General features: G+C 34.2%; 2 protein-coding genes across 2 annotated transcripts; both read left to right on the top strand.

The window, feature by feature from the left end:
• Nucleotides 1–8,246: 8,246 nt before the first annotated feature.
• On the top strand, nt 8,247–9,209 carry LOC113696540 (uncharacterized). The gene has a single exon (XM_027215944.2). It carries the CDS (start codon nt 8,247–8,249, stop codon nt 9,207–9,209), a length of 963 nt encoding a protein of 320 aa, XP_027071745.2.
• Nucleotides 9,210–17,765: 8,556 nt separating this feature from the next.
• On the top strand, nt 17,766–21,940 carry LOC113694684 (transcription factor bHLH100). The gene is made up of 3 exons (XM_027213539.2): nt 17,766–18,075; nt 19,160–19,522; nt 21,604–21,940. The coding sequence occupies exons 1-3, from the start codon at nt 17,785–17,787 to the stop codon at nt 21,700–21,702; spliced, it is 753 nt and encodes a 250-aa protein (XP_027069340.1). The 5' UTR covers nt 17,766–17,784; the 3' UTR covers nt 21,703–21,940.
• Nucleotides 21,941–23,964: the final 2,024 nt, after the last annotated feature.

Consider the following 23,964-nt stretch of genomic DNA (forward strand, 5'->3'; position numbering starts at 1 on the left):
AGCCCGGAAGCCCACAATTGCGTTTGCAGTCTCACCACCAACTCCACCACCTGCAGATTCCCTTCTTTGAATTCTGGTGTATTAGTGCACTAATTGATTGTAAGTTTAGAACATCTTGTCATTAATTTATTGATCTCCTTCGTTTTACCAAGCTTAAAGCTTAGGTTAAAGTAACAGGGCTTACTTTGAAGGGCCACAGTGCTAAAGGCTGCATTTCGATATTAATAGGTGCCCAAGCACTGGTGTTCTGAAATTTGAAGATAATTTATACTAACTCTTTGGGTGCCTTTCTGCTTCTTGCCTACTAAGTATAATTTTGTATTCTTAACTAGCTTCAGCTACTCTCGGCTAGCTTTCACAAAAGAATTCAGCAACCTGAATTGAGCTTAGGTCTTGAGTTGCATTTTCTGTTCCATTCCGAGGAAATTAACTTTGCTCTGCACCACACGTTCCTGGAAAACACATAGCTAGCTTCCATTTGATTCAGAACTGTCATTTTTGTTTCGAGGCGGGGTTTTATTTATTTAAAGTAGATTCTCATTCTGTTGTGTTGTTTCCTCTTTAATTACTTTAACACACATGCATGTCTATACCGAAATTTTGGTCTGACACCGTAGTGGAGTGGTTTGTTCCCAAGGTTTCTTTGATATTCCACCCGTTTTTATTACAAAAATACTAATTGGTACAAGAGGCAAAAAAAAGAAGAAGCAGAAATTAGTTCCACAGGACGAGGAGGTTACATATGTCAGCAGAAGGTGCAAAAGACTTTATAGTGGTAGTTTTATTTCTTCGTCAATGAAATCAACAATGTCCATTCCAGCCCTTGTTAAATAATTTGACATCATTGCTTTTGCACGATGCTGCGGTAGTCACTCCTTTATCTTTATCCGACCAAAGGGACCACAGTTGAAAGAAGGTCCTGAAGGCTGATCACCTCACCAATTGCACTGTCTTCTAGTTGGCAAGAGGATTTTTCAATACTTAGGGATAACCATTGAACATGGGTTGTTCTACAAGAATGGTGAAAAATCAGATTTATTTAGTTTTATTGACAGTGATTATGTAGGTGATTTTGATGATAGAAAGAGTATGTCTGACTACATATTCATGATGAGTTCAGTAGCTATTTCATGGTGTTCAAAAAAGCAATCAATTTTTACTTTATTAACAACTGAAGTAGAATTTGGAGCTGCAACAGCCTGTGCCTGTCAAGCAATTTGGCTAAGGAATATTCTTGAAGAATTGCATTTTCAACAAAAAGGAGCTACTATAATTTATTGTGACAATAGTTCTGCCATCAAACTTTCTAAAAATCCAGTTCTATACGGAAGAACCAAGCACTTCAACGTGAGGTTTCACTTTCTAAGGGAGCTTACAAGAGATGAAATAATTGATTTTCTCTACTACCAAAGTGAAGGACAGATTGCTAACATAATGATAAAACCATTGAAGTTATCCACGTTTCAAAAATTAAGGACGCTGTTTGGAGTCTGTGCAGTTGATAAGTCCTACTAAACTGAATGTTTGGAAAACTTTCAGTTTAAGGGAGAGATTGTTAGAAATATTTACTGTTGTTAGTTTGACCATGTTTGTTTTTCTACCTAGTTAGTGGAATTAGTGGAGTAACTAGTGGAGTTAGTAGGACAATTAGTGGAGTTATTTTGAACTCTATTATAAATAGAGTAGTTTCATGTTATGTTAATGAAAAATTATGCAACTTGATCTATCTCAGACATTGAAATACAAAGATTGGTAGCTAATTCTGAGGAGAGGAATGCATGCTTCCTGCTTGCTTTATTTGGTGAATAAAGCTGAAATGGATTTTGGAATCTCCTTTCTGTTTGTGCTAGCGCCTGCCTTTTCTTTTTTTTCTTTTTTTTTTTGAGGGGTGGATTTATCTGAATGATGAATTGTATTCTTGCCTTTTTTTTTTGGGTATTTTGTTTAAAAGCAAAAATGGAGAAGTTAATGTTTGTTTGCTTTTGTTTTTGAGATTGGTTTAACAGTTTCCATCTCCATTTGTTTTCATGAGATTCTTATCTTCATCTCTATGAAGTTTTCTTTCTCTCTTCTCCTATCTCATTGTTTTGTCTAATAATAACAGTTTTTTGTTGCACAGGTGGCTGATGACTCAACACTGCATGGTTGTAGTGTTTTAGTTGAAGAGATAATACTGAAGCCGTCTGGATTGATTTCCATGATTTCAGATGGGCAGCCTTGTCATTTGGGGTGTTATAGACAAATAATGTGTTAGATATAGAATTATGTCATGCAATATACTACCAAAGGATTTAATTCCTCTGCATTCCCAAAACACTACCAAATATATAGATTTAATTCCTTCTCATATCTGCATGCCTTTTCGGGACTTAATTTTTAAGGGGGAAGTTATTTTCCAAAATAATGTTGGAGATATATATATTTCTAGGTATCTTGCTGCCTCAAATCGATTATTTCTTTCTGTTTAGTAAAATTCAGACTTCTATTTCGTTCCTTTAAGATTTTTTACATGCTGATGGTTTTCCAGGTGACCATGTCTTTGTTAGTTGATTGCTTGGTCTAAGGTCATTTGGCAACGTCCCTTGGATATATACCCTTTTCTCGAAATCCAAATGGCATAATCTGCAGAACCCCACAAACTAGTCCGTCCAAAGAACTTCAGAAAAGTGCTTGGTTATAAGTTCAGTTCGATCCCACATATTATTTGTCTTTTACCAGCCTAAATGGTTTCAAGACAAACAATTACGAGGGATTAAACTATCTTGCTGATATTCAAGGTTGTTCAGGGTCGATTTGTATATATATATTTAGGTTTGTGTAAAGCTCTAATATAGGTGTGCAGGCTTTGTTTACTCGTAAGTATAATAATAGTTTTGGAAGAGCATTTAGATGTCGAGAGAGAGAGAGAGAGTTCAACATTCAGGGAGGTAATCGAATATTAGATTGGATGAAATTGAGGTCAATAGACAAAGATCAACTTTTTCAATCTCTCACATGAGAGCTCTTTCTCTCTCTGCGAGAGCTTTTCCCCCCAATAGTGGGAGCCAAAACTTTCCAACTCTGCAAACTTTTCAAACTTTTCAAACTTTCAAAAACCCAAAAACAGAGATTCAGACCAGGAACTAATAATCAAATACTTGTAACCAATCAACGTGAATCTGTCCGAAAATCCAAACAAGTTCAAGTGCTAATGCTGGTGGGTGTCGGAACAAAAGGTGCCTGGGTCCAGGAGCTTCGGACATACTATTTATAGCTGGTCGGAGCTAAGAAGATGGACCGACGCAGAACAGGTTTTACAGCCATAAATGCATGCTTTAAAGACTGAGTTTCTCTTAGGTTTTATCCCTTAATTTTTTTAGCTGCATTAGTTTTTGTTATCGTTATCCTTTCTTTCTCTTTGTTGTCTTTTCGTGTATGTGGTTCTCCCAGAAAGGCATTTACCTAGTGGAAGACTGCAGATTTGAGTGCTCATCTGTATAAGTTTGGTTAGATCCTTTTCATATCTCAGAAAGTGTGGGTCTCCATCTAAATATCATAACACTACAATGGCTGAAGAGTTGACTGAAATCATGCAAAAGTTTGCATTAAATAGCCATGAATACAGTGTGACTGATCTGGATGCAGGGGATGCCCGCACAGGTAGGCAGGAATGTCAGACAAGTTTGTTGGGAAGAATCAGGGGAGATAAGATAGCGAACTATACTGGGGTTAAAAATTTTGTGGCAAGTGCTTGGGGTTATCCGAAAGAGCTCAGAGTAACTGAACTAGGGCCAAACTTCTTCCAATTCGAAATTCAATGGGAGGATATCAGAGAAAGGATAATCAATGGAGGGCCTTGGATTTTAGATAACCAGATACTTGTGTTGAGTAGGTGGTACGAGGGGATTGAGGATGATCCTCATGCTTTCAGTATAGCACCACTTTGGGTTCAAATGTGGAATCTTCCTTTACATTGCATATCCAAGGAGGTAGGAAAGAAAGTAGGTGCAGTGTTTAAGGAAGTCAGGGAAGTAGTTATCCCACAGAATGGAGGCAAAGAAGGAAAGCATCTGAAGGCACTGGTCATGGCTGATATATTCCATCCTCTGCTTCGTGGAACAACAATCAAAATGAATGATCAAAAAAGATGGATTAAGTTCAAATATGAAAGGTGTCCTGACTTTTGCTACACATGTGGGATTATAGGCCACAGTGAAAAGGGATGTCAGTCTAAGATACTAGTAGGAAATGATCAGCAAGAGAATCAGTACGGACCATGGATGAGAGTACAATTTGGGAAATCATCACCCCAAAAGGAGAAGAACTATTACAAATCTCCATCTAAGAGGCAATACTGGGGGGTGGAAAACGGGGAACTGGTGAGGAAAGAATCAAAGAGGCAGGAAGAGGAATATAAGTCCACAACTCCAAGAGGAAAGGAAATTCTGGAAGAAAGGGACAAGGGAAAAAATAATCCAAAGGAAAGAGTGGAACATATACCAAGTAACTTGAATGTGGAACTACAGGTCCAAGCTTTGGTTAGCAAGGAAAATCGAGTAGAAAATCAGGCAGATATGGACAATGTGGAGGAAATAACATTGGAGAAAGTCCAGGCAGGAGCTTAACAATCTAGCAGTAACAAGATGATGGAGCTTCTAAAAGAGATGGAAAGATGCAAAAAACCAGAACTTCAAGGAATTAATGGAGAGGATGAGGTAATGATGGACAGGGAGCTGCTAGAACCAGAGCAAAAAGCTGATCTAAATATCCAAGAAGATGGCAGTTACAGTACTGTGCCTAATGAGGTACAAGGTAAACAAGAGGGCCAAAATAGCAAAGACACTCAAATAGAACATCCTCAGAGACAGGAAAGAAAAACAAGGAAAACAGCAAGGATATCATTGGGGAGGGGAAGGAAGGCGTTGCAGCAGATTGACAGCAATTGTCTGAGCCAAGTAGGAACGGCCAAAAGGAAATTGGCTGTGGAAGATGAAGATATGACAGACTCTGGAGCAAGCGAACACATCCTGAAAAAAAGCAAAGGGGGAGACAAAGTAATGGAAATAGAAGGTTTAAAGGAAGGGGTGGGTGCCAGCCTTCACTGGACCCCATGTGATCCATGAAGGTTATGGTGTGGAACTGCCAAGGTGCGGGGAGCCCCTTGACAGTTCCCCACTTGAAGGAGTACAAGAGACTCCTCTCCCCAGAAGTGATGTTTCTTTGTGAAACTAAGAATAGGAAACAATATATGGAAAAGGTCCAGAGGATCCTAAATTATGAGCACAGCTATATAGTGGAATCGATGGACAAGGCAGGATGTATGGTCCTATATTGGAGTGAACACACCAAACTATTGCAGGTACAACACACGGCCTTCACCCTAGAGGCTCATGTAGAGGACCAGAGCAGCAATAGTGACTGGTGGATAGTTGGGATCTATGCCAGTTGTGATGACTCAATAAGGAAACAACAGTGGTCGGTCATTCAAAGAAGGAAACATTTATGGGAACAAATGGATAATTGTAGGGGATTTCAATGACATTTGCTCCAATGAGGAGAAGTGGGGAGGAAGAATAAGAGAAGAATGGACTTTTACTGACTTTAGGAACTTTATCCATGAAAATCAGCTGATTGACATTGGCTATGAAGGGCAGCCTTGGACATGGAGTAATAATTGGGAAGGGGACGGTGAGATTAAACAGAGGCTGGATAGAACATTGAGCAGTGTAGAATGGAATCTGAACTTTGGGAAGGCAAAATGCACCCACCTGAAGTCCCATGCGTCTGATCACAGTGCTTTACTCTTGGATACTAACCCCATGGAAAGAAACATGAAAAAAAGATTCTTTTTTGACAAAAGGTGGCTTCAGAGAGAAGGAATATCCCAAGTTATCAAGGAAGCTTGGGACAAGAAGGTAGAGGGGTCCAGGATGTTTCAGGTTAAGACAAAAGTGAGGAATTGCAGAATTGCCTTACTTAGATGGAGCAACAATAATAACAGGAACTCTAGGGAAAGGATAGAGAGTATAAAGGAAAAGTTGAATCAGATTCAAGGATCTTCACTGGTAAGTATCAGGAAGGAAAAGGCTTCTCTCAAAATGCAACTGAAGGAAGCTTACAGGGATGAGGAAATGTTTTGGTGCCAGAAAGCCAGACTCAAATGGCTACAAGAAGGAGACAAGAATACTCAGTTTTTCCATGCACAGGTAAACAGCAGAAGAAAGGTAAACAGAATGCAGAAACTACAAAAGGAAGATGGGACATGGACAGAAAATGAGGATGATTTGGGAACTGAAATTGGTAGCTACTACAGGCAACTCTTCTCCAAATCTATTGAGAGTAGTAATCATGAGATTATAGATGGAATCCCAAAATCCATTTCTGAGGCTATGAACCAGGATCTAACTAAGGTAGTAACAGAAGAGGAAGTCAAATCTGCAATCTTCTCTATGGATAGCAACAAGGCTCCTGGCATAGATGGGATGTCCCCCTTTTTTTTCCAAAAATTCTAGGATATAATCAAAGGAGACCTGGTAAATGCTATTAAAAGTTTTTTTCATTCTGGCAATATGCTAAAGGCTTTTAACCATACCATCATTTCCTTGATCCCAAAGGTCCCATGTCCCACTAACATCAAGCAATACAGACCCATTAGCCTCTGTAGTGTGATTTACAAAGTTATTGCCAAAATCCTAGTCAACAGGCTCAAGCCTATTCTGCATCATTGTATTAGCATTAATCAATCTGCTTTCATCCCTGGGAGACACATTCTAGATAACATCATTACCTCTCATGAGTATTTGCATCATCTCAAAAATAAAAGGTACGGTAAGGATGCATTTATGGCTGTGAAGCTTGATATGTCTAAGGCTTATGACAGAGTTGAATGGCAATTTTTGCAAGATATAATGGGAAAAATGGGATTCTGTGAGAAATGGATAACATGGATAATGAAGTGCATAAATACAGTTTCCTTCTCTTTTAACATCAATGGAGAGTGTAAGGAATACATTGTACCTGAAAGAGGATTAAGGCAAGGTGATCCTCTGTCACCTTATTTATTCCTCTTATGCTCAGAAGGCTTCTCTAGCCTACTGAAGAAAGCAACGCAGACAAAAAGCATGGCAGGCATGAAGATAAGCAGACATGGCCCCTCTATAACCCACCTGTTCTTCGCTGATGACTCCTTGATCTTTTGCAAAGCCAACTCTAAAGAAGCAAAGGAGCTGAAGAGGATACTAGAGGTATATGAACAAGAATCTGGGCAGATGGTTAACTTAGACAAGTCCAGTGTGTTTTTTAGCAAAAATGTGGATGTGGCAACTAAGGAGGAAGTGTGCATGGAACTAGGAGGGATTCAACCAGTATCGCAAGGGAAATACTTAGGGCTGCCTATGGTGATTTCAAGGTCTAAGGGACAGCTGTTTGGTTACATAAAGGATAACATCAAAAGAAGAATGCTAAGCTGGAAAAACAAGCTTCTGAGCTCAGCTGGGAAAGAAATTCTGATCAAAGCTGTGGCAATGGCAATGCCTAATTACACAATTTCTTGTTTCAAACTACCTTGCAGGCTGTGCAAAGAGATAAGCTCTATGCTTTCCAATTTCTGGTGGGGAGAAAAAGACAACAAGAATAAGGTGCACTGGGTAGCTTGGAAGCAGCTGACAAGGGAAAAAAAACGAGGTGGTATGGGATTCCAGGACATTCAAAGTTTCAATAGAGCTCTGCTGGCTAAACAGATTTGGAGAATCATCAAAAATCCAAACCTGTTATCCAGCAGAGTTCTGAAAAGCAAGTATTTCCCAAATTGCAGTGTCTTGGATTCCAGAACCCCCAACAATGCCTCATGGTTTTGGCAAAGCATCATGAGTGCAAGAGAAGAGCTTCAATGGGGAATACGAAAAAGGATAGGGAATGGCCTTTCTACTAGAATCTGGGATGATCAATGGATTCCAAACCAACATTTAGGAAGACCAATCACAACTAAGCCAGAAGACTGCCAAGTTCAGAAAGTTGCTGATTTGATAGAAGGCTACAGGTGGAACAGAAATCTCATTTTCAAAAACTTCAAAAAGGAGGATGCTGAAAACATTCTCAAGATTCCCATAAGCATGACAGGAAGAGAGGACAATATCTTCTAGACAGAAAATCAGATAGGGGAATATACGGTGCAATCAGGCTACAAGGCAATCCAAGCTAAGAATGAACAGGAGGGTAGAGGGGAAAGAGAAGGAATTGAGGCTAGCTATAGACCAAGGAGGACTGACATGTGGAGAGTGCTGTGGAAACTAAAAATCAGTCACAAAGTTAAGATCTTCATATGGAAAGGCCTGAAAGAAGCAATTCCAGTCAAGGAATTAATCTGGAGGAGAATGTCTAAAGGAGACCCTATATGCTCAGGTTGTGGAGAGGAGCTAGAAACATTGGAACATCTTCTTCTGAAGTGCAAGAAAGCTAAGGAGGTCTGGAAAGTTGCACCGATACAATGGGATGGGATCCAGGAGCTGACTGGGAATTTCAACAGATGGTGGGCTGCATTATCTGAAGCAACTCAAAGAGATCAAGGGATAGACCATATATATCTCACAGCTTATATTCTATGGCATATCTGGAAAAGTAGGAATGATAAAGAGTTTAACAACAAAACACATGAGCCAGTACAAGTAATCACCAAAGCCTGGAATGCATGGATGGAGTTCAATGAAGGGACCAAAAAGACTAGGAGCTGTAGTATTGAATCAACAACAGCTTCACTTCACAGGAATGAACAAGAAGCGAGCCAAACTCCAGACAACAGAATAGTAGGAATGCAATTAAGAATAGCAACCAAGTGGAACAAGGCATCAAAGTCCATTGGATATGGTATTGTTGCAGCTGATTGTAGAGGGCAGGATGTGATGGGATGGAAAATGAGAGAAAGAGAAAGCTCAAACCAAGTTCAACATGAAGCTGAAGGTGTTAAATGGGCCCTGATCAAAGCAGCAGAACAAGGATGGAGGCTGGTATGTATTGGAGTTCCTAATATGGACCTGCTGCAGCAAATACAGGGAACAAAAACAGTTGGCTTGTGGTTAGCTACCCTAATAGAGGACATCCGCGAGCTAAGTAAGATGTTTTACAAATGCTCCTTTTGCATAGGAAAATATAGAAGGAATGATCTAAGTTGTTTGTTTAGTGCTCAAGCTTTGAGCAATTATTTTGATGAAGAATGGGTTAACCCCAATCTATAGTGCAAAATGCACTTTGTATAGCATCGAGCTAGTCTCGCCTGTGTATAATCCTTTTCCAATCAATATATTCCTATCGTTTCGACAAAAAAAAAAGAATATTAGATTGGATGCACTGACTTTATTTCCGCCTTAACGTGAGCAGTGGGCATAGACTACTGGTCCAACTATAGAAAGGGCTTTTTCTGTGACCCAACTTGAGATATTGTCTAGACTATTATGCCTGAAGAAAGTTTAGACAATGTTGGATGGTACAAATATTATTATTTAGAACACTAGCTGTCAAAAGCGATTAAGGCCTGGACTGTTCATATCAAATCGGCCCACGATATATGTGTGCGTCACCCTAATGAAAGGGGGGAATCAGGGTCCAGGGATGGCAACTGAGGGGGTTGGGGCGGGACAGGAACGGGATGAATTTTTCTCCCTCCTTTTTAAATGGGGCAGGGGGCGGGAGAACACATCTCTCGCTTTAATTTATTAATATAAATAAATGTAATATATTATATAATCTAATAATAATAAACTTAAAATATTTGGTAACTAAACATAACCTTTATCCCATTTCTATCTAAATTCCTAGTTGATATTTGACACAAGCATGTTGTGCGTTTTACGAGTATTTCTAAATATTATCTATACAATTCAATTGAATTTTTTAATTTTTTTGATGTTTTATTTTAACACTTTTCTTGTTTTATTTTTCATTTTTCACTTTTTTCAACTCCGTATTTTATTTTATTTTTTTGAATTTAGCTTTGATCTATTGAATAAAAACTTCTAGAATAAAAAAATAAATTATCACCCGTGGGCATCCGTGGGGGAAGCGGGGTGGAGGGGAATAGAGGCGGGGGAAGGGGCAGGGGACGGGGGGAGTTTTATAACAACGGGGCAGGTCCAGGGAGAGGGATCCCTCACCCGTCCCCCGCCCTAGTTGTCATCCCTAATCAGGGACAAGAAGGGGCAACTGCCTTCCCAAGATTCTGTCGATATCACATTAATGATTTGGGTTTTTAAAATTTTACTTTATCTACATTAATTTTGGGCCTGCCCCATCCTTAATTAATGTTGATATGATTTTCCTTTTCCCTTTTTAAATGAATTTCCCATGTTAAACCAACTCCTAATCTCATATTCTATAGGATTAGTGGAATGCAAATATAATAACTAATGATAAAAGTAAATGCCAAAAAAAGGAAATAATGTAATTACATTAGGTAGCTAACTAATTAATATCCAATTAGAATTTTGTTCATATTCAATAATTAAAAGGGATACCAACTTTTGTATCCTTGCAGTCAAGCATTAACTATTTTCTAATTCTCCAAAGTAAGAATTTCTATTTTGCTTCCAATTTTCTATTGTATATTACATCTGAGCTATTAATTTTGTAAGCAATTGTTCTTATATAAAAGTGAGAGATACAACTGTAGAAAACCTAAAGAAAACCATAAATTTGATCATAATATTGTCATTCTATTAAATGTTTAGCTTTAAAATTGTACACTTTGGGTAGATTCTATTTTGATTTTAAGTTGTATGGATAGGCAGTACAGAATTGCTTGCTAGTATTTCTTAAATTCCTAACATTTTTTTATATTCTATGTAAGACTATTATTAAAAGTACTTGAATGTTAGTCATTGCCTTGGAAGTTTTGACCTTAAACTTATGTTTCTCACATTATTTTATATTTGTAGGATTTGGTTGTTCTCCCCACTAAACTCAAATCCTAGTTCCATCCCTGATTTAATGAATAATTTTCTCCCTCTAAGTGGCATGGCTATTGGAAGAGAATTAATGGATTAATCAGTATTTGGGTCATATCCTTTTTTTTTTTTGGTACTAGATTCTCTTCCAATCAATTTTATTTATGATTTCTCTCTACTCTAACAACATTTATCTCTCTTCTAATTTTGTACAAGAGTAAGTGAAGACACCCTGAAAATTTTTGTTTAATTAGGTTATCATTCTCTTACTAATTTTTATCATATTATTTACAAGTTGAAGTGACATGGAAATTCTAAAAGGCCCAAACAGCCAAAAATCATGCTCCTTCATCTTGAATAAAATGTCTCAAGGATAAAAAAAAAACAACAAAGTACTGTTATATTCATAAAAATTTCTTTGAGAAAATATACAAAGAACAATGATAAGAGAAACCTCCATGTAGTAGTGCCATATATTTGCTCAAAAGTTAAAACCACTTGTGTCGATATTTTTTAGTTTTTAGGTTGACTAGAAATTTAAATATTATGTGTACGTATATGTATGTTCCTACATTAATTCTTCCATACTAGAGTACGTAATTCTCCACCCAGGGCTTACGAGTCACTTTGGTATGGTTAAATGAAAGGAAATACTGCCATTTTAATCCCCAAAATTTGGGCAATACGCTGTTTTGTTTTATTGAAAATAAATTTAGCCCTTATTGTTTTACTTTTGCGGAAAATTGCCCCCAAAATTTTAACAGAGAGAAATTGCTTCCTAATATTTCAAAATTTTGCAAAAAAGAAAAATAAGGGGACAATACATAGAATTTGGTAATTTCTAATATTTCAAAATTTTGCAAGGAAAGAAAAAAAAGGGGACAATACGTAGAATTTGGTCAATTATCAGCTCCGTGAGAGTCATGTGGGTGTTAATTAAAGCAATTAATGAAACTATCCAGAATTGTCTCTAAAAATTGCTCTTTTTTTTTCTAATTTCTCTTTTCCCATTAATTTTCCTCTCTAAACAGACATTCAATTTTTCTAAAGAACCTAAAAGTCAAAACTAAAACCGACACCAATTTGAAAGCAAGGATCAAATTATATCAAATCTTCTTCTTTTTTACAACTGAAAATAATAGGGACCACATTTTTTTGAAAAATTTGGGATTTATATCGGTGTTGTGTAAAACCTTTGGCAACTAAAAGAACTTTGTTCCATTTAAATGAATTGGCATAGGAGTACATGCATTGCGTCTTGGATGTTATTTCATTTTTCCTTTTTAGGTATGTTGGATGTTATTTCATAAAACAATAGCTAACAAATTAATTTGTGAAGATTGATGAGGAGGGAAAATTTTTTTTGACTATTGATAGTATTTAAGTGGGCATAAATTTCTTCCCCTTTGTTCTTTATTTTGCAAAAGCTTCATAATAATCTAATTACATTCATGATTACTAGGAAATTTTGCTATATTCAGAAATGATAATATTTCTTCCTATTCTTCTTTGATTTCCAAGAGTTTCAAAAAAATGTCCCTCTATTCATGATTACTAAAAAAATTCCTTCTTCTAACTTTATTTTTATTTGCCTAGTAGCATTGCCACAAAAATTACGTTAAGTGAGAAAAGCAGTTTTAATCCTCAATATTTTGCTTGTGTAATAACTTGATCCTTAATCTTTCAACCAAAATAAATTTAGACCCAATATTTCTGATTTTAAGCACACGTAGAACAATTGACAAATTCAACAATGATTAGTGGTCAATATCAAATTCCTATTAGTCAAAGTTTTGATTTTACACTTTTAGTCTCCAATGCTTGGTGTTTTAAAAATTATGGTCCTATAAATCTTATATAGTCATATTCAGGGTTTTAGGATGAAAGAATATGTAAATCAGATTGAAATTGTGTTAGACATGTATTAGGAACTATAATAATGAAATGTGGAAAAGCTAATTAAACTTCTTTTTTTCTCTTTAATTTTATTTTTTATTTCATTTATCCATGCTATTAATTTCTCATGCACTTTTTCTCTTTTGCATAGTTTATCTCAAATTTGACTTTAATTCTTATATTTATTGTTTTGTACTATGAATTCAATAATGAGTTCTATTAGTTTTTATTTATATTAATAATTAGACACTTCATTAAACATCTCTTTAAGCTATAAGGAAAGGGCATCCTCTCCTTCCCTTTCTTCCATCCACATTTTTCAAAGAGAAATCTCTAATCAAGAATAGAATAAGATCCACATTGCATGCCTCGATTAAAGCTGAAGAAGCAATATTAGTTTTTGATTTTTGTAAACCTAAACTAAAAGTCCAAAAGAAAAAATAAACTCATGAAATGAAGTTCATTGAAATAGCATATTGTATACTATAATAGGGAATTACGTGAATTGGATAGATATCCATATTCCTTTCTATATTTCTGTATCTTAAATTTTGATGCAAACATCAATTTTGCAAAATAACTATAATTAACTATGGAAAATATCTAGAAGATATGTATAAAGTGATTAGCACAACGCACTTAATTAATTAGACTTTTTATATCGCTATAGTGATAATCAATAAAAGAAAAAAGCTAATAAAGCATGGATTATTGATTCAAATGAAATATTATTTGCATATCAATTTTCCTAGAAAAGCATGTTATAGTGAAATATTATTTGATTAAAGATTTGAAATTTACTCAAATCATTCTAATTGTTTAGATATTTTAAAAGATATTTGGATTTGTAATTCACCAATTATATAAACACATTTTAAATGCTAGAATAATTGATAATTTATAAATCCAAATACTTCGTAAATAATCTAAATAATTAGAGAGATCTGAGAATTTCAAATCCTTCATTAAATTCCCCAATCTAACATAAATGTTGCTACAATTGTTAATTGGTATAGACATAATGCAGCCTGATTGCTTTCTTCGCTTCCTAATTTCTCTCATCCAGTTTTGTTTGTACCATAAACTTCATTTGGCCGGCCATTGACTGATTGACATCGGGCAAATAATTTTTTTAAGGAGTAATAATAACTCAAGTTTGATTTTAGGGTTATTATCACTTTACCCCCTTAAACTATATCACTACTATCAGTTTACCTCCTAACGTTATCTTTTAGTCACTTTACCCCCATAAGTAATTCAACTCAACATGTTACAAAATTTTGGACAAAAATGCGCTTTTATTTTATAGCACTACTACATTATTGTTATCACTTTATTCGTTTAGATTATAGTGATACAATCACTTTAGTTCCTAACTTTATTTTCTAGGCATTTTACCTCATCGTTAATCTAACTAGTATGGTCAAAAAATTTTAAATATATTTACCATTTTTTATATATAATTAAAAATAAAAAAGTTGGAATGATTATTCTTCCTTTTTTTCACTTGAAGAGATCGAAAAACATAAAAATAAAAGGATTTTCTCAAATTTCTTTTTTTTTCACACTTATTAATACTAGGAAAAGAAAAAGAGATAGGAAAGAAGGAGACAGAAAATTAGATTTTGCAAAGAAAGAAAATAAATAAAGTCTAACATTATCATATTATTTTAAGGTTGTCAGGATTAGGATTGAAATTTGGTGATAAACAGAAAGGTGAAATAATTTTAAAATAATACAAGTATTTAATTCTTTCTTATTTGTATTTTTTAAAAAATGAATTGAGCTCTCTCTCTCCCTCCCCCTTCCCCTCTCCATTTTTCTATTTTTTTTCAATATTAATAAAATTGCCAAGAAGAAAGAAATTAATACTTTGACTTTTTTCATGATACCAAAAAGGAGAAGAGTCACTCTAAATTTTTTATTATTTTTATTATGCAAAGAGAAGGGTACTTTCTACTAAAATTATTTAACTTGCTAAGTTGGTTTAATGGTAGGATAAATTACCTAAAAAATAACTCTAGGGGATAAATTGATAATGAGACTATAGTTTATGGAGGTAAAGTGATAATAATTTTAAGGGTTAAACATGTCTTTTCACTTTAATTAACAAACTCCGTTAAGTTTGACCATTAGTTTTGAGGGTAAAGTAACTAAAAAATAATGTTAAGGGGAAATTGACAGTGGCACCAAATGTTAATGGGGTAAAGTAATAATAACCCTTGATTTAATTATTGTCCAAACAGGGAACGTGTTTCCCCGTGCTCCGTACCATTTGCTCGAGCATTTGGCAACAAGCCTGCAATGTGCTCGTGCATGGCGTGCATTAACACACGAAATCAACACACGCTTGTCGGCCAACTTCTGTCATCCTAAGTCCTAGCCAATTTAATATCTCACTAATTAGTTGTTCGTCACAACTTTTTTTCATTTTTAAATAACATTTTAGGCCATTTTTATAAATAACATTATTCACTTAAGTCTCATATCAGCTTTTAAATAAAAATTTTATCCAATTTCATGATTAAATCAAAGGATTAATTTTGGATACATTGTCAATGTATATATGAATAAATATGAACGCATTCCACCTACTCTTAACTTAAATTTGAAGTTCAAATCTTGCACACACACACACACACACATATATATATATATATATCTATATATCTATGCCTACTAGTCCATCTACTATCAGTTTATATAAAATTAGAATTTTGCCCGTGCCTTAGCACTGTATTTTTCTTATTTATTGTGAATTTATACAAATATAAATAATTTAAGTACAAAAATTAACAACAATCCTACATGTTCATTTATATTAATTTTAAAAAATTAATGTATTCTAAATGTTCAATTATTTACTAATTTTTAAAAGTTTTTTTACATCCTTTCACTATAATGTTATAGTATATATCAAATAATGTACCTCGTATCAAAAACTTGGTAGATATTTTTCTTTTTTAACAAATATTCTTTTAGATAATTTAAATTTTTATAATGACTATAAATCTAGAACTATATATTCATATTTAATTAAGTAGAAAAAATCCAATAATTCATTTTTTTCATCAATAAATATTCAGTTTCCAACAATATTGATAAATCTGTCAGTGTAACAATTAATTCTCTTTTTTACACTAAGTTAATTTAAAATTAAGGGAACAATTGATGAACAATTTGAATACTAATCAACGATAAGATGGTGAAATGAAATAATTTGAGATATATAAGATTTCAATAATTGTGATTAAAGAAGTAATTTGAGATATGTAAGATTTCAATAATTGTGATTTGAAAAAGATTTTACTATAGTTCTATATGTAATAATTGGATAGAAAACAGAATCATTAAGATAAGATTAGTTATTTGTTAAAGCAATATCATTAAGATAAGATTAGTTATTTTTTAAAGTTATTTTAAAATTAGAGATAATTTTTAAACATATAATATAATCTAAATAGGATTCAATATGGATAAAACCCAAGTGATTCATAACCCGTTAATTCTCTTCAATTAGGCCTACTAAGTAGGAGTGAGAAATAATTTTAATTAAAATAACTACTTTCCATATATATATATATATATAGATTAGTCCTAAGTCAAATAAATATGAACTAATTCTTTTTTCCACTATTAGGTTTAGGGTTAGAATCTTGAGCTTAGCAGATGTGTATGGGAAAGACATAGGGAGGGGTGGGAGGTAAAAGAAGAAAGAAAAAAGAACTAATTCTTTTACTTGGCCCGTGTTACTTGTCACAAGAGAATTTTAATTGGACTCCAACGAAAAATACTTTATGATCATTTAAATAATTCTTAATTCTTACCCAAAAAAATGATCATTTTTTTTACCATTAGGAAAAACAAGATTACAACAATCAACAACATCTCTACACTTGCTATTTTCATATTCACAACAAACCAATCGTGCTTGGGCAACGAAGCTTATATTCATTCACATTGGTTCATCTGCTATGATTTAAATCGTTTTAACTTTTTTAATATATTCTTTGTTATTTGTGAGTAAGTTTTTTTTTTGTCTATACCTAAGTTGCAAGTGTAAACTCAAAGGCTTGGACTACGCTTCCTTGCCTAGTAAATGTTTGCAAAATATAGATTTTGATGCAAATTGTCCTCCTCTCCCAATCAATTACTGATCAGCTACCAATTCTCTAGGCATATTTGCACATTTACGTGTACACGTAGACACAAGAGTCAAGATAGGCCAGATAACATACAGGTGTGAAAGTGCCTTATTCTTCCGGATACTTTGTGTAAGCGTCGATGGTGTGTGATGTAATTAGAAGATCAAAATAATCAGGGTAATGATGTAATTAGAAGATCAAAATAATCAAGGCAATGACATCAAGGTTCTTAAACTTTTATTGCACAACTATTTTACGTGAAAAGCATCAAAGATAATCTGTGAGACACAAACGGGAAAAAAAATTGTAACCTCTCTAACATGATAGATGATATTGTGGAAGATTCCTATAAATAACAATTTATTAGGCATTTTTGCTTTTAGAAGTTAATAACACTTCTTTGTGCTACAATTATTTTTAGAGTAAATCTTATATATACTTAATACTATCGTAACTAGATACATGACATATAAGTATAATTTGAATTTTAGATACAAATTTAGTTTAATTATTTTACGTCCAATCTCATAATGTATACACTATCAGTGTATAGAACATTAATCATTATTTTTATTTCAAAGCTTAGGAAAAAGTCTAAATACCTCAGCATGCTTCTTTAATGGGTAAATGCTATATAGTAGTATTATTCTTCACTTGCCATCCACAGAAATCACCTCCGATATAAAAGAAAAATTTTTTCAACACATCTTACCTTTTCAAATCCTATGCTGAGGTCAGTCAAAACACCACTAGCTATATGTCTATATAAGGCCTTGTCCTTCTCAAACTTTTCTCACCATCCAAAGAAGTTTCAAAGCTCACTAAGAATAATGCTAACAATTTCCCCACCTTTGTTTAGCTACCCTTTGGGGGATCTCAGAAGACATGAACAGAATGGTTCCTATCATGGAGAAACAGAAACTTCAGAATCACTTCTGAATTCTCCAACGTTTCAGCAACAAGTTGGGCAAAATCATGAATCCCACCAATTTTCTTCGGTTAATGATCAATCCAAGACGGTAAAGAAGCTGAATCATAATGCAAGTGAACGAGATCGTCGCAAAAGAATTAATGGCTTGTACTCCTCTCTTCGTTCTCTACTCCCACCGGCATATCAAGAGGCATGAATTTATTTTTCTTAAGTTTCTTCTTTGCTAGTATTATTTATGCTATTTTTATTCTAAGGTTTACATGCCTGAGTGATGAACTATTACGTTAGAGTACTCATTTTAGTTGTAGTTTTGCCTTTTTTGAAGTAATTAGAAATAAGGATTTAAGAGAGTCAAACTATTTATGGGTAGCTCGATGCTTGACTCAAGAAAAACTTGACTGGACTTGATTTGATACAAGTTTGAACTTGAGTAGTTGGAGTAGCAAATCTAGTCGAGTCTGAGCTTTGAAATGCTATGTTCAGGAGCCCAATCGAGTATTTTTAGTATTACTTAATTTTTACTTGATCTCGACTTAATTCGAATACACCTCTGATCAGAAAGATGAAATCAAAACCAAAATGATTTCAAACATTTAAAAGTTGGGATAAACCATAAGTGGAAAGCTTTAATAAATTCTATAGCTTGTAATTTCGTGTTTATGGTTTTTGAGTTGGTTCTTATAAAGCTTTTTGATTCGTATTAAGCTCATTATAACTCTTTGTTATTCTAATGGTTATATTGGTTGTTCTTACTATTTCTATTCTAAAGCTCAGAAATTTTTTTTTTATTTTGTTTGCTAGTAACCTGGTACCAGTCATATAGCTCAGCACTTTATTTATATCTATTATCTACAGAACAGATTCTCAAGTCCTTTAATTTAAGTTACTGTGGACCCCGGTTGATCCCAACACTAAAACGGAGAAAAAACTGTTAAGTTTTTGGTGTATTTAGATTGATTGTTTTATTTTATGTAGGACTTAGAACCTTTCCTTAAATTTTATATCACTATTTTAAGTTGATAGTTAAGAAATAGCCATGTCTTCACATAAAATACTAAAATGAAAACATTCCAAATTTTTATTTATTTGCCATCTTTATGAGTGACTTTGCAATTTTCATACAACAACAAATGTCAAGACATGAGCAGCAATTTATACGAATTGTATACAACAATCAGTCAAGACATGGAGGATGGATGATATCCTTAGCTTAGTCCTCATCGATTATTTGCTTCCAAGTATACTGACAAAGACAACACCATTTTCCTTTGCAGAAGAAATTAAGCATTCCATCGACAGTTTCACGTGTACTAAAATACATACCGGAGCTGCAAAAGGAAGTGGAATCATTAATCGAGAAAAAGGAATGCCTTAAAACGAGGATTTCAGAACAAGAAAATTCAAGTCCTTTAAGAAAGCAAAGAAACTTAGGTTCATCAACTCAGATTCCTTCATCAACTGTTTCTGCAAGTAGGTTAAGTGATAGAGAAGTAATGGTTCAAATATCTACAATGAAGTTCAGTAAATGTTCATACGCTGATGTTCTATCAAGCTTGGAGCAGGATGGCTTTTTTTCACTAAATTCATCGTGTTTCGAGTCTTTTGGAGAGAGGGTTTTCCATAGCTTGCATCTTGAGGTACGTCCATAATCTAGCCTACTTGCATTAATTGTTTATTTTTCTATCTCACAGGGCTCTCAATTGGGTTATCTGAGTCTGAATTTAATAAGTTCAGCTTATATAGTTAGTACCACTTTCGGGTTTTGACTTATGAGTTTCGGATTAATAAATGTTAAACTCATACTTAACTCACAAAATATTCGAACTGTGAATCTAATTCAAACTTAGTTCAACCTTGCTTATTGTTCCTTAATTTCACTTTGAGATCTTTATTGTAAGCATACTCAAATCTTTCTTCTTAAGTAAAAATGCACGTTGATGATAACTTTTTAGTCCTCTATGCACTATTATTTCTATGCTATCACTCCTTAGTCTCCTAATTAATTTTCTGGGGGGAAATAATCCTCATTAGAACGTAAATTGATGATGGAATGCCAAAAAAGGATTAAGAGAACAAGAAAAAAAAAAAGCTTCGACAAACTTGGAGTACACATAAAATTTATTTATGATAAAATTGGATATTATCACTAAGCATTGTCACTGAAAACCTTATTTCTTGCAGTGATATTTAGACATATAATTATATATATCAAAGTATGAATATACTATATATAATTTTATATATAGATACAGATTAAAGGGTCGGACCTATATCAAGTTTGAATCTAATGAAATCCAAACTCGACTTACATTTAATTTGAGTATAATATTCCAGCTCAATTTCAACCCATCTCAATGAGATGTTAGGTTTATTGGACTTTTTCATGGGTCGAGCGAACTAGCTCAATGAAAGATCGGTTCACATTTAAATTGGACTCAGGCTGGCCTGGCCCAGGGTAGTCCAACTCAATTGACAATCCTACCAAAAACTTAAATTTTCTCAAACTTAAAATTGCCTATTATAGTTTGTCAAAACTTGGACTAATAAATTATGCATTAAAAATGATTAAACTAACACAAAAATATGTTGGGAAAGTATATAAATCCGTAGATGATAAGTGTCTCAGGTCATGGTGAATTACCTCTCAAAATTCAAATTTACTGTGTTTTAATGCTTAAGTGGATAACTTTATATCATAATCACGAGAACATAAAATACGTTGCTGATGAATCTTATTTCTTGTATGACGCATATACATGGCATCAGTACTCACTGGTAGGGTCCAGATACTAAAATGTAAAATTTTGAAACGTAGGATGGGAGTCAACAACCTTTTTTTTTTTTTTTTTTTTTATAATTATCGGAAAAAAGGTTTAAGTTATTCAAGTTTATCCATATGAAGACACATAATTATTCTTTTGTAGTTTTTCTTTTTTGATTTTAATTGTCAAGATTTTAGTGTAACTCAATTACTTCTTTTTTTTAAAAATCTTTATTCGCAAATATTTGTATACACATTTTCTTGGTCCAATGACAAATGTCTAACCAATTGAAAATATGTGGTTCCAGTTAAGTTGACTCATAACCTCATCCTGATTTGATTTATATAATGATCATGATAATACGAGAATATCAGTTGAAGAAGTGAAATAAACCAATTAAAAAAAATCTAACTTGAAGAATTTCGTTAAAAAAGAAAGCAATACAGATTTTAAGACTAGTGAAATTAGAAGATTATAATGCTCTCCTTCTTCACCAAAAATGAATTCGGAGTATATTTTTGATAGTATACCAGAGTTAGTACTCCTCCTTCAGAATAGATTGGTAGAAGATAAGTAGATTTAGAAGGACAATGATTTTTCTGGTTAGATTGGAAACAACAAGGTTTTCCCATCAAATGTTACATCAGTTTAAGAAACTTTCTCTACATTTCGAAAATCACCATAAAGTTGCTTATAATGTTGAAAAATCCTCATGAATACCAAGAAAGAGGAGAGGTGGCTGTAGTTGGAATATAGGCAAAAAAATATGACGAAAACATCTTCAAGAACCAGTTAATCCATGTACTTGATTATAGAAACAAAGTGGAGAGATGAATATTTCAAGGTTGCTTTTTGTTGTGATCAGGGCAATTAATAAACTATGTAAAATAGTTGTTCAAATTTCATACAATTTACTAGAGGACTGATCATTTTTCATTTATTCTTGAACTTCATAGATTCGTGGAACACCAACAGTGGATTTAGAAGGGTTAAGGAAGAAACTATTGTCGTTTTACAGTGAGAAGCTGGAAGAACAATCGATTTTAAGTTTTTAGATTTTGAAATCGACTCTTCTGTAAATCTGTAATAGATCATTAAGAAGCTGCATATTGTCAATTGAGCAGCGGATATCAATTAGGAGTTCCTATTTCTGTCCCTTTCTTTATCTTTACAAGTGCGAAAGAAGTAGAATTGTGCATATGCCATACTTAGTTTTGTTGCGGAGACTGTGAAAATTCAAAGGTCCAAAAGGGTCCATTTGGATTGCTATTTTTAAGAGCTTTTGTAGCAAAATATACTGTAACAATTTGATATATGTGAGATAAAAGATAATTAATAAATGTGTTTACGAAAATGTAAAAATTTTTCTGTAACAATTTGATTTATGTGAGATAAAAGGTAATTAATAAATGTGTTTGCGAAAATGTAAAAATTTTTCTGTGAAAAATTTTCACATTTGTATTCAAGAAATGCTCTCTAGACTGCTAGAGAGCTTCATATCTCTAGACTGCTAGACCCACATATCCTAACTTCATATACTCATTTTTTGATCAGATAAAAATGTGGCCTTGTATAGCTAAAGTTACAAAAAGTCAAACGTTTATTGCTAAGGAGTCCAGAAAATTTTTTACATCATTTTTTAGTACGAAGATAGTTTGGCAAACAAAGTTTATTCATTTGTCATGCTTCACCATTTATAGTGTTACAGCCCCACCTCACCTTAAGGCGAATCAAAGGGTTCGACGGACCGCCTGTCCAACTCTCGCCGGGACTACAGATCTGGAATAAACGTAAACCCTACCAAACGCTCAAAAGAATTTCGAGAAGATAAACATTCAGAACCCAATTGAGCCGAACTAAAAGATACAATCAATTTTGGTACAACGTTCCCACGAGAAATTAAAACGAAATGGAAATGCCGCTGCCACGCCACAATCCAACCAAGTACAAGTAAACTTTGTCTAACATGAGAGAATGTACATTCCCAAATACCCATGCCACATAAACATGAGAAAACACTTTTAAAATATACATATTAGTAAGTTTACCAACCAAAAGGAAACATTGTATTAAGATACATTTAGAGTTTCCAAATTGTCGAGGAGCTATACCAAAAGAACAAAAGAATTTCTGACTAGTTCAACTCATTCTTCAAAACATCGAAGTTCCAAAAGATTGTTCCCTGTAAGGAGAACAAGGATAATGGAACGGGGTGAGCTAGAAACTCAATGAGGTACCAAAAGTATAAATAGTAAAAATCATGAGAAAACACTTTTAAGGCACATATACACATCAAATAAAAGAAATGAACGAACACCACAATTTAAAGGATACAAGTGGCTCTCAGGAGCCAAATCTCCGTTGCAATACTTGATCCAACCTCGTTGACCCTCCGTCAACGTTTAATGAAACACACATGTCCGTAGACCCCGCTTACGCCAAAATCCCGATCACCAAACATACCCCTTACAAGGCCCGACGCCAAACAAGAACAGGAATGGTAATACTCGAGTATATCGGAAATTTAGAGTCTCCAATACCCAAAGATTTTCCAAGAATAGGCACCCATGGATTGTCAATTTTCCTCAACCAAGCCCTTGCTGGCTCGATTCAATTGACTCCTCATGAGGTTGAGCTTAGCTTTAACGAGAAGGTCGTTGGATACACTTCTAAACGACATTATAACAGGCGCAGGTAACAGATTCAAGTATATACAGGAAACAAGTCACACAGGCCAGAGAACAAGTGCGATAAAGTACACACTCGTCTCGTACAAAATAAACAGTCAGTAAGGACATTCAAATAGCAATTTGCAAGTACAAATAACCAGTTTAGCAATAATTTAGGGGAGTGGTACACTCACCAGTCAAAGCAAGGATACTTCAAAAGTTTCAATCAAAGTATGACTCTAATCACCAAGAAACCCTAGAATAACCAAGGTAAACAATTATGGTTCCCACAGCCACAAATCCAGTAAATAAAATGCACAAATGAGGCTCGACTACAAGTCGTAGACCTCTCCAAATAATTACTCATGCAAGGGTGCAAAACATGATTTTGGGACGAAAAGGTAACATGAAGACCTAGGGCTCGAACAATCCCAAAAGCCCTTCTTATATATATCCCAAACCAAACCAAACTCGAAGAAATCCAACACTCCCAAAATTTGGACAGCATATCCCCTACATTTCCTTACTTTTCCACCTTACAATCAAAACCAATTCATCTCAAATCAACCACATATAAGTCATAGATTATAAAATACACCTTTCGGCACAATAAGCACAACTGTAGCTACACTTATCGGATTGAAACGA

Source organism: Coffea arabica, chromosome 6e (assembly GCF_036785885.1).
Source record: "Coffea arabica cultivar ET-39 chromosome 6e, Coffea Arabica ET-39 HiFi, whole genome shotgun sequence".
NCBI classification, from domain to species: domain Eukaryota; kingdom Viridiplantae; phylum Streptophyta; class Magnoliopsida; order Gentianales; family Rubiaceae; genus Coffea; species Coffea arabica.